Source organism: Mustela nivalis (assembly GCF_964662115.1).
Source record: "Mustela nivalis genome assembly, chromosome: 2".
NCBI classification, from domain to species: domain Eukaryota; kingdom Metazoa; phylum Chordata; class Mammalia; order Carnivora; family Mustelidae; genus Mustela; species Mustela nivalis.
The window spans coordinates 122,876,985-122,889,523 of record NC_139021.1 but is presented as its reverse complement, the minus strand read 5'-3'; the positions used below and the strand labels follow the sequence as shown (position 1 = coordinate 122,889,523).

General features: G+C 39.9%; 1 protein-coding gene across 1 annotated transcript in view; it reads left to right on the top strand.

Annotated features, from left to right (window-relative positions):
- Positions 1-12,539, top strand: part of ANK3 (ankyrin 3) — a 335,126-nt gene that overhangs the window by 244,563 nt on the left and 78,024 nt on the right. Inside the window, 1 exon segment of the mRNA XM_082721630.1 lies at positions 9,799-9,905. Coding sequence (XP_082577756.1) covers positions 9,799-9,905 — 107 coding nt within the window.

Below are 12,539 nucleotides of genomic sequence, written 5' to 3'. Positions count from 1 at the left end.
AGCCCAGGACTCCAGATCCTTTGGGTTAGATCATCTTTTTTAGGCTAAGGATGACCTCACGTATGCTTAGTCATATAAAGTGCTATGTACTGCTTGATGTATTAGCAAGTCATATGTAAATAGGAGGATTCTTCAGGAGAAATTGCATGTCTGTCACTTTAAGACCTAGGCAATTTCCACTTATTTCAGTAATAGAAAGTAAGAATGCCTAATCCCAAAGGCCGGTCATGCTAACGCTCCGTTTTTCCTTCTCTGCCTCCTCCATCTCCTCCTGCAGCTTCCCTTTCCCCACATCAGCAGATTAGCACTCCTGTTTCTTATGGTGAAGGTAATTCTAAGGGGTTCTCAGAAATGTGCCTGGTGGTAGACGGTAGCCAGCCTAGGATGAAAGATTTGCTAGAGATAGTCCCCTAGAAGATAAACACCTTTGACTAGTGACATTTAATATGCTGCTTTTTCTGTTCAGAGTGCTTTGCCAGCATTACTCAGGTGATCCATTCAACACCTCTCACAGATTGGTCTGTAAGATTACACATTTTCTTTTCAAGGCAGATGGGTTGGTGTTGCGACTTACTTAAGGTAGGACAGTTTAAATGTCTTGAGCTGAATGTTGTGTTAACAGCTTCCATGCTGACCTTGATTCACCTTCTTTTGTGGAAGTTGGTAGCTAAATTATTTTGAAATCAATCAGGTTTGGAAATCGCAAAGAACTCAGCTTCTATGGTTTGCATTTTAGTCTCAAATAAATCTTAAGCATAATAATAGTTGACTTCAAGAAAAGAAATGCTTTCAGGAAAAAAAAAAAAAAAGACCTGCTTTAGTCAGCCTTTAATTGTTATTTTCTGCTTAAATCAGGTTTTCTTTTGTGGAAGCCATTTTTTAAGTACAACATGATGTTTTGATGGATATATGTATGTATTGTAAGATGATTTCCATAACCGAGCTAATTAACATATCCATCACCTCCTATACTCACCATTTTTGTGTATATAGGAAGAACAGTTGAGATCTCTCTTAGCAAATTTCAAGAATATAATACATTATATTTAACTACAGTCCCCGTGCTGTACATTAGGTTTTCAGAACTTACTAATCTTGCAGCTGCAAGTTTGTACTCTCTGATCAAATGCCCCCACTTCCTCAATCTTCCAGCCTCTGGGAACCACCTTTCTATTGCCAGTTACTATGGATTAAACCTTTCTTTTTTTTAAGGTGGAATCCATTCCTTAAGAGAATATTTCCAACTAGTTGCATGACATGTCCCAACAGACCCCTAGCAGTTTGCCGTTTCACTCAGTGTCTGCTATGGATCACAATACTTGGAATACTGATTGTAGGCACTGCCACAGCATTTTACTGATGGATCAGCTTCATTGCGGTCTAGGTACAACCATTAGCTCTTGCAGACAAAGAAGCTGGGGCAGAGAGAAGTATTTCATTTGCCCAGTATCACTAGATAACAGAGCTGAGACTAGAATTTAGGTCTGGTGGCTACTAGACCAATTCTGTGGCTGACCACTAGGTTGCCACTCTAATACACCAAGCGTGGCCAAACTGACAAAACATGTTCACCATGGGAAAGTTGGTATTTACACAAGTATTTGTCACAGCCCAAACCCCACCATTGTTGGCGAATCTAGCAAGCTACTTCCTGCTGTCTGATAAGACGATGCTCTCCTAAAAGCTCCATAAGGGGCTGTAATGTTCTATCAATTTAAGAAATTAATTATCTCCACTTATAAAAACCATAGGTAAAGTTCAGGATTATTATAATCTGTGCTTCTGTTCACATTACATTTTAGAATGTTCACTTTTTTTTTATTATGTTAGCCAGCATCTAATACGACATTAGTTTTTTTTTTTTTTTTTTTAAGATTTTATTTATTTATTTGAAAGACGGAGATCACAAGTAGGCAGAGAGGCAGGCAGAGAGAGAGAGAGAGGGAAGCAGGCTTCCTGCGGAGCAGGGAGCCCGATGCGGGGCTCGATCCCAGGACCCTGAGATCATGACCCGAGCCAAAGGCAGCAGCCCAAACCACTGAGCCACCCAGGCGCCCCCGACCTTAGTTTTTGATGTAACGTTCAACGATTTGTTAGTTGCATATAAACACCCAGGGCTCATCACCACACATGCCCTCCTTAATACCCATCACCTGGCTACCCCAGTCCCCCACCCCCACCCCCGTTCTGTAACCCTAAGTTTGTTTTCCGGAGTCCTGAGTTTCTCACAGTTTGCCTCCCTCCCTGACTTCTTCCCATTCAGTTTTGCCTCCCTTCCCCTGTGGTCCTCCACGCTATCCCTAGAATTTTCAAATCACTTTGACAATACTTGGGTCACTGACTTGGGTCAGTGAATCGGGACAAATAGTCTCATCCGCCGGTTACACCCATGCAGCAATGGAGGTGCAGCGAGGTGTTTGACTTGTCCCTGTCTGGGCAGTGAAGTGCTATAGCCAAAGTCGAACCCAAGTCATGTACTCTTGGTCTAAGGGAACTGAAACCCACATGGGTTCCCCTGTCCTGGTCCTGTGCAGTGTGTGGCCAAGAGGTAACATTATCCTTGCAAGCCTTTCCTTTCATGGGCTCCTAGTCTCGTGCCATCAGTCAACTGTTTTTCAAGTGAACTGTGTTTAGAACTTTTCAGATTAAATGCACTGAGTTTTGACCTGATAGTATGAGGTCTACTTGGTGCCATTAGCCATAGTCCATCAATGCCACCAGTTAATCTACAGGACTCCCTTCTGCTGGCTCCCAGGGACAGCAGAGCTGACAGAGAAGGACTTTCCCTGGTGTCCTCCAGTACTGGGGTTTGACAGTTGGCAGCCTGGAAAAGTATGTAATACTGAAGGGAATCGAGTGGTTCTTTCTTTTCCTCGCATATTTACTTTCTGCGCCCGTGCCTCTTTTCTTCTGTGCTGGGACATTTATTTCCAGACCTGGGCATTTGGGTGTGTCGTCTTGTAAAGCCAGTGTGTACTTGCTCTTCTCTTTCCTCTGATGAATAGTGCTAGTGAGAAGCTATTTTTGGAAAGTATTAAGCTCATGGAGACAGTGATATCATCATTAGTCAGGCCTTGGACTCTATTGAATAACATGCATTTTGATTCTAATAGGGTCCTTGACATCACTTCCAAGATGAAAAAGAGTGTGCCTATTATTCATATCATTTCTGATGTGGGAGTAGAAGGTCTTACTAAGTCAGTGTAAATCTTTCCTTAACACAGTGTCCTACTTAAGCTGCCCAGTGCAGGGAGTTGATTTTGTGTCATCAAATTTTTGAAGTTTCTCTCCGAACTTCAGTTTCCTCATCTGTGAAATGGGTATCATATGACCCCTAGTGCCACTAGGTTCCGAGGACTCAGAGGATAAATGAATGTAAAGGTCTGGGACAGGGCTTGACACTGAGCTGACACGCAGTAAGTTTTGGTATTGCTGTTGTCAACATGGGAATTGAAGCATTTTTGAATCAATAACTAAGTCCTACACATTTATAAGATGCATTTTTCTAATTGAATGGGCGCCATTGATTTGATATACACGGTCTGTGTATATAACTATAAAGGACCAGTGCTGGCACTGGAACATTTTTGTTTTTACGTGTTTTCCCCAGATTATCACATTTTAGCAAATGAGTTAATATAAATGAAAGCCCTTTGAAAAGCAGAAATGACTACACATATAAAGAAACGTCAATATGACTCCATGCCAGCCCTGACCTTAGTGCCAGATTTTTTGGTGTACATTTGTATTTAATCTCCACAGCAACCAACCCTCAGTTTGCAAATGAGGAAACTAAGACTAAGAAAAGCTAAGAAATACCCTTTGGATCATGAAGCCAGGAAGCCATGTTGGGGTATCTCCAAAAGGGCTTTCAGTAAAGAAAGATAAGGAAAGGTCAAAAGCAAAATATTTCCTTTATTCCTACTGGAGGCCAGGTCGAGGGCTGGCTTAGTGTTGGAGGCACGTAGGCGTGCTAACCGAACCACTGAAATAGACACATAGCCTCTATGGTGGCCCACATCGCCAATGCTGGGGCAGGCATACCCTTCAAGGAAGTAAGCTTCAGGGCGCTGAGGGGCACGTGTGCTCTCTGGGCCCAAGCTCAAGCCCTCGACAGTGAACACTGGGTTTGAGCAGAGCCTTCCCAGCTACCTTTTCCCAGATCTACCAGCCAAATAAATCACTCCACCTCTCCAGGGCCCAATGCAAAGGGATAGGAAGAGGACCATAGTTACACAACTGACTTACCTTGCCAAAGTTGAAAACTCGGGGGGGGGGGGGGGGGATGAAGGGGATGAAGTGTTCTCCATTAAGAAGTAGCAAAGGCAATTTTTAAATCTAGGTCTGCCAACTTTTTCCATTAAACCCTGGGGACACCCTACTTGTGGTGGGAAGCTCAAGAGCCAATCTAGTTCATTTTTTTAACCATCACCATAATGTGATATCCTGTTTATTGTTTTAAATGTCTATTTGTTCCGTAACCAGATAGAGGAAAAGCTTTTTGTTGGTACCATAGTACCATTCACAATAACATGACAGAACCTTCTGGAATTTATATTGTTTATTAAAATAAATAAAATAGGGGCACCTGGGTAGCTCAGTGGGTTAAGCCTCTGCCTTTGGCTCAGGTCATGATCTCAGGGTCCTGGGATCGAGTTCCCCATCAGGCTCTCTGCTCAGCAGGGAGCCTGCTTCCCCCTCCCTCTCTATGCCTACCTGCCTCTCTGCCTGCTTGTGATCTCTGTCAAATAAATAAATAAAATTTTTTTAAAAATAAAATAAATTAAATTTCAGTTTTAAGTAAGTGCTAATCTATAGAATTTAGAAAGGGAGCTTTCACCCTTTGGTGACAGGGAGCTCAGAAGTGAAGCTACAAATTCAGTCTCTTTCTATAAAAAATATAGGTTCTGTCCAATTGCCTTATTTTGTGTTTCTATGGATGCTACAGAGGAAGAGCACGTTTTTGTGTTTAGCTTATTAAAATTGGTAAGTCTGGTCATAAGCCTAAGCAAACCTCTCTGGGGGAAAAAAAAACTGGGACAAATATTGGGATATACATGTCATCATTCTGATCAAGTATATCTGCTCATTATACATTGGTTCATTTGTGTTATGACCAAGTTTTGATGAGTGGCAGAGAGCTTGGACAGTACAGGAGTCAGGAAGGGCTGACAGGGACTTGGGATCCAAGTGCTGGCATGCTTTCACCTCCATAAATAGTACATGATGGTGGTGATACCTTCTTGCATGGTATAATTCATTGTTTCAATAATTAATGTTGCCAGTGCATGTTGCTAAGAGTACCAAAGGTAAATAATTTACTGTAATTACCAAAGAGGTGTGGTATTACTTATTTATTAGAACTTTGGAAAAAAAAATGGGTCCTTTGTGAAAATGACCTCGGGACCCCAAAGATAGGAATTATAGTTTGCTAAAAAATTAAATACAGTGAGCATCACTACCCATATTTTATTTGCCCTATTCTGAAGGTTAGTTGGTTGGGGTCTCCAAAAGTCAGTAAAATTGGTAAATAAGGCCAGACTAACACCAACACATAATCTACAGTCAACTCATGTAGAATTGGGGAACTTTCTGAAGTGATGATGTGTTATTCTTTTGGGGTTAGGACCTTGCTGTTGTGGTCTCTTACTGTTTTCCAATTTGATTTCAGGGCTTTAAAAAAAAAAAAAAAAACTTTGTAATTCACAGTAAGTTTTTAAATTTGTGTGTTTTTTTTTTTAAGATTTTATTTATTTATTTGACAGAGAGAGACACAGCGAGAGAGGGAACATAGCTGGGGGAGTGGGGAGGGAGAAGCAGGCTTCCTGCTGAGCCAGGAGCTCAATGGCAGGGCTGGATCCCAGGACCCTGGGACCATGACCTGAGCCAAAGGCTGATGCTTAACAACTGAGCCATCCAGGCACCCCCAAATTTATGTTTTGTTATCAAAGTTATGCAAACAAATAAGCCATGTCATTTTATAAGATGTTCTCATTAGGAAAGAGAATCTCCACATACATCTTCAGCCTCCAGTTTCTCCTCTCTAGAGACAACTCCTCAAAGTACATTTTGAACAATCTTGTTACGTGCTTCTGTGTCTCCAAATAATATGTATATGTGGCCTCCTGTTGGCTTTTTCCCATTTCAGGAGTTATTTGTCGACTTCCCAAAAGGGAAGATGAAGTTTTGACTGTTTGAATACCTCTTCCCTCTGACCACACACACTTTCCATCCTCCCCATTTCCCCAAAACAGTTGTGTTTTATTTCGGCTCTGCCAGTATTTAGTGCTTCTAGTATTTTACCTATATAAATATTATCCACAGATGTGAAGTGTGTTATGATTGTATTTTCTCTTGGGCACAATATTTTGCTTTCCCTAGATGTTTTTCATTTACTTGGTGTTTTCTATATGTATTCCTAGTCCAGCCCCCAAACCCCTCCCCAGTTGTGCCAGTCTCCTCTAATATGTTCACACTCATCAGCTGTTCTATAAATTTCATCTGCTTAATTCATCTCTCTTTGCGCTTTCTTACTTGTCAGTAAGTTCCTTTTAGGCCCACTGCGCGGATGTCCTCCTGGGTCTTCCTTCGCTGTCACCATGAAAATTCGCTGTGTTCTTACATTAGACTGTGTCTTCCATCTTCTTGGTTTAATCCTTCATTTTGATGGAGTACATTTTCCAATAGTTTCCTTACAGGGTTCGTGAGAAATCTATCTGGGGGAGGGAGTTTATATTTCTGAAAATATCTTAATTCTGTTTTCATACTTTTGGTGGGGCCTGGTTTTAGAATTCTGGGTTGAAATTCATTTCCTCTCAGAACACTGAAGGAATTGCTCCAATGCCCTAAACTTTGGTTTTTGCTGTTAAAAGTCTGATGGAAGTCTGTCCTGTGATCATTTTTCCTCTGTAAATCTATAGGCTCTTTCTTTGTCTCCAAGTCCTGAAAATTCATGATGGTGTGCTATACTGCGTTTACATTCATAGTACTACTCAGTCAAGTGGGTCCTTTGACTCTGGGAACTCAGGGCTTTTGCTCTCATGAAGTTTCTTGAGTTATTTCCTTGATTTCTTCTCCTCTATTTCACTGTTTTCTCTTTCTGGAACTTTTTTTGGGGGAGAGGGGAGAAAGGAAATAGGTTTGAAATTCCTGAAATGATTCTCTGCTTTCTTGTATGTTCTCCTCTTTTCTATATTTGAAGATATTCCCCTAACTTCTAGATATTTTTTTAACTTCAGCGCTGTCATATTTGTTACTTTCTTTGAGTTATTTTTTCTTGGTTTTTTGTTTGTTTTTAGTATTTTATTGCTTTATAAGTAGAAGAAGATCTCATCTCTCTCTGGACATCAATGAAAATTTTTAAGCTTTCTTCTCCCTGAAGTCCCTCTATTTCTTCCAGTTTGCTCTTGTTCCATTTACTTATTTGTTTATTTTATTCCTCATATACTTCTCAACCATGCAGTGACTTTTGACCATGGAGCTCAGTGAAAGCTCTCTCCATGGTGGAGAGCTTGCCATCCATGATTTCTACTCAAATGAGGGGCCAGGGACATGTTACTGGGAAATCCCAATTCTCAGTGAATCCTAAGTCACTGGGAAATCCCGGTGAAGACGTCCCAGTTTCTGCCTGGAGGCTCTGTCCCTGTCGGGCTGGGAACCAGTAAAGGAAGGCTGTTCCCTCCTCATGTAGCTTCTGCCTTACTCTCCTCTTCCCAGAGTCCCGTTACACGTAGGAAAACTATTCACCGTGTTCCATAGGTCACTCATATGATTTTCTGTAGTTTCCGTTCTTTTATTAAATCCTTTCTTTTGTACATTTTTCCATTTACACTTCCAATTTTCTAACCCTGTTTCTGTTGTGTCTCATCAAGAACTGAATTGTATTTACAAGTGAACAAATGCCCATTTGATTTTTTCTTACGTGTATTCCAGGGCTCTATTAAATCAGCCACCTTTCAGGGTGCCTGGTTGGCTCAGTGGTTAAGCAGCTGCCTTCAGCTTGGGTCATGATCCCAGAGTCATGGGATCAAGCCCCGCATGCATCTCTCTACTCTGCAGGAAGCCTGCTTCTCCCTCTCTCACTCCCCCTGCTTGTGTTTCCTCTCTCTCTGTCTCTCTCTATCTCTCTCTGTCAAATAAATAAAATCTTTAAAAAAATAAATCAGCCCCCTTTTAACTTCTTTCCTATGTTTTCCCCTGTTTTCTTTAACAAACTAATCAGAGCCGTCGTGAAGTTCTTACTTGCTTACGTCAAAATGTAGGATGACCTGGGAGTCTGTTTATAGTATCTGTTTTATTTTGTTTTTTGTTCATGTGCTCTGCCCATGCTTGGCAATTTCTCACTGCAAGCGGGACATGGTATATAAAAAGCTGTAGGCAGGACACACCCGATGATGATGTCATTCTCCACAGAGGGCGCTCCCTGCCTCTGCTGGGCAAACAGTGGTGGCTGATTATTTCAATCCCAGTCAAGGTTCCACTGCAATGAGGCAAAACCATTTGCAGCCCTGGTAAACTCAGACTCTCCCGGCTTTGTTCCTGGCCTTTGTGAGGATCCTTATGTGAGACTCTTGTGTGATCCCCTCCCCTGACGAGTCCCAAACTCAATTTTTCCTCATGAAACTGCCCAGAAGCAACAGTGTGCCTTTTAGAGATTTTCTGAATAGATTTTGAGCTTCCTGTTCCACACAGCCCCAGAATTGAGCAAATGTTCTTCACAGAAATCTGGAACATGCTCAAGGCTGCCCAAATCTCCACAGAAACCCCCTTGGTTTTTCTATTCCCCAATAGTAGCTCGCTGGTACAAAACCCCAATTCTGTCTGTACACATCATTGACAAAGGCAGCCAAGTTAAAAATGGCGACAGAAAGTCCACGCAGCTCTTCAAGGTCTTCCCCTCCCTCAGCTGCGCTCGCTGCTCTCTGAGCCCATTTCTGTAACTATCTGGGTTTCTACTCCAGGCTCTGCCCCCCTTGGAAAACAAAAGTCACCAAGATTGATTTTATTTTTTTTTAATATGGGAAAGAATTTTATACTTGTAAAATCAATTGGGAGGTGTGTTGAAGTCATTAAAATCATGGTTAGCATTTCCACATTGATGTACCTTTTGCCCATAGAACGTGATTCACTGGTGATTCGGAAAATACTGCTTTACTAATTTATGCAAATCTTTATATTGTTGGCACACATTTCTTATCCAAAAGGAATATATCACATTTGTTAATATCACCACTGAGCTCATTAGACGTGGACATAAAGTTTCTGAAATTCTAATTTGCTTGAAAGCTCAGATTTTATCATTAACAAATAATCCATCAGTTACTTTCCTTGAACTCTATTAACTGTTCATTCTCAAGAAAATAATGTCAAAACCGAAGTCAAAATTATCATAGTTTTGCATATACTATAGTATATACTATTTGCATATGCTATACATATATACTGTGTTTCATGGAAAAGTCGCTTCTCAGGTTACATCTCAAATGCCTTTCTTCCCGCCGATGATCATAACTTTAGTAATCAGCAGGCGTGCTTTGTGTCTACTTCCGGTTTGAAATCTGTGACATTCCTTTTGTCATGCCAGTTACTCAGGATGCTTTCTTAAAAGATTGAAATAATACAACATATCAATAAGCTTTGGTTCCTGCTCTTGAAACTTCAATGTAGACCTACAGACCTAGAGTACAAATTGTTTATTTTCACTCTCTGGACTGAGACAGACATACAGGTGTATTTGTAGGTACAGAGAAACAGTGTCTTGTGTGGGTTGTTGATGCCATATATCATTTTATTTTGCAGCATCTAACATTCACAAGAGAATTTGATTCAGATTCTCTAAGACATTATAGCTGGGCTGCAGATACCTTGGACAATGTCAATCTTGTCTCAAGTCCTGTTCATTCTGGGTAAGTAATCTAAAACTCACTTTTCTTTATCCTGTTAAATGAACATTACATTTATTATTTGGAGTTATAAATTCGTATCAACAAGCTTCATATGTATGAAATCCTGGTCTTCTGAAGACTTCATTAGTGAGTATATGTGATGTATATTTGTAAGTCATGAGTCATTTTTTTCCTCTGAGCAAAATGGTATATCTGTTTTTTGTTGAAGGAAGCACAGTGTTAGAGAGGAAGAGAATTAGAGTATTGGTACATAAAAATTTCTTACCTTTTTGGTGCTATTCCCAGGTCTTTAATTTTTCTTTTCAATTAAAAAAAATTAAGTCTAGTCATTTCCCTTCATTTTACCTGATTGAAATCAAGTTTTATTTCTGAGTGCTTAATTTTTCTTTCTAATGAAAAATTCAATATGGAGGTCTGTCTGATCATTTACCTCACTGACTGCTTTCATGCTTTGCTTTGAGCCTGAAATCTCCAGGTCAAGTTTGGTACCTTCTGTATTCCTGAAATAAGATTATGCTTAAGTTGTATTAAATTATAACTAGAAGAAGAAAAATTAATTTTAAAATGGAAAGAAAGGAATTCACTTTTAAAAAGTGAAGGTACCAATGTGTGTACCCTAGGGGCGCAGTGGTAAAAACCACATGGGACAGGTTCCTCCCTGCTGTCCCACTGGTGGCGGAATCTGGGGTAGGTGGTGAGAAGTAGGTGGTAGGTGCTCCAACTGCCGAACTGATCATCACTGTATATTTTGATGTGGGATTCTTTACCTTTTGGTAATTAAAACATGGGGTAATTGAATCTCCTCAAATAGAATGCAAATAATTGAGAGGCTGAAAAACATCCAGGTGTTTTCACTTCTGAAACTGGCATTTGGGCCATAAATTAGTTGTGACCCAGAACAAGGGTGGATTAGCTTGCAATTAAATAAATTAACACTAATTAACATTACTGAAATGCTGTATGTATTCCATGAAGTATTTTCTGCTGCTTTTAATTGAAATAAATGTTACAGCTAATGTTTACCTTTGTATGTGCCTGGCATTGTGTTAAATGTTTTACATGTAATATCGTACTTAATTTTTGTTTGAACCTTGAAATGACACTGGGAGGTAGGTTTTACTCATTACCCCCATTCTGTAGACGAAAAGTGAGACTCAGAATGATGCTGCAGGTTATTTGAAGCATTCTTACAGAATTGTGGCTTGTGGCACAAGGATGTGCGGTATCATTCAAATGGAAATAATTGACACGAAAGGGCTTTATCAACTATAAACTACATGGCGGTCTTCGACTCATTAACACTGCATTTCTTTAACTCAATCAGAAAAATCTTAATTATAGTCACATTAATTTTTAATTGCTTAAAATATTTACACCACCGATGTTAGATGTTTATGGATCTAACATTGAAAATGCAAAAAAAAAAAAAGAAAAGAAAAAAAAATCAGTTGAGAAGGAAAATAAAAAATACCCGGGACACACTCTGTGAGCAGCATGTTCAAGAGTTCCTTGTATCAAGCTTAGTGAATTGTTGCCGTGTCTCAAAGACCTAGAACCAGCATCTTGTATTCTCCACACAGGAAAGAAAAGTACTAGGGTCCAATTCAGTCAGCTCTTAGGCTTTGCTTCAAAGGATGGTTTGAACTTCAATGAGGAGTTAAAGGAGCACAGAATAATAAAATCAGAAGTAGACTTTCCCATACACAGGAAACAGTGAAATATTTGAATATGTGCATTCTCTCTCTCTCCTTCCTCCTGAATTTATTGAAGACAGTGGCCATGTCCGGGAGAGCAAAAATAATGGCAGTTAGTGTGGGCGTATTTGAAAAGGAAACTACAGACGTGGCATACACTCAGAAACGATTCCCTAATGCCAGGTCCGGGGAGTAGCTTCTGTAGCCACGTAAAACAAATATTTCTCCAGGTTGTCCCACAAATGCCAGATGCCTTGGTTTCACTCTCTGATGGTTTTTATTTTTTCTTTGCTTATCATTGACATTTTCTGTTGCCTGCTTCTAATTATCTTACATTAATTTTTTCCCATTTGCTTCTAAATTATTTTGCAGCTATTCTTCTCCACTTCCTCAGTATGATTCAAGGTGATAACTGTGTCTTTGATGTGAACCATCCTTTTTTGTATTTTTAATTTATGTGAAGTTTTCCCGCAGTTAGATGTGTCAATGTCTGTAATCTGCTTTCGTCATCCCGCTGTTCTTTAAAAGTAGAATCATCCATGTGTTAGTTTTAGGATCATTTGTAGAATTTCTGCTTTAGTGTAAGTATTAATAAGATGCAACCAATATGATTAAACATCACCTTCTGATTTGTTTCTAAGAAGTTATTTTGCATGAGATTTTATTTTGCACAGAATATGTAAGGAATGAGTTTGGAAAACAAATCACTGTATTTCATGATTGTTACTGAATAATAGGACCCTATCCTGCTTAACATTTATTCTCACCTCTCCTCAGTCAACTGGCTCTTAAAGTTGAAAACCTTAAAACAATAAATGATTGCTAATGAATACCAGGGGGGCAGTGGGTGCTATGGGGAACCCAGAGAAAGAGCTTCTTCTAATTTGTTGTTAAAATCGTCTAAGACCTGTTTTTTCCATTTGGTTCTGATATTCTTTGT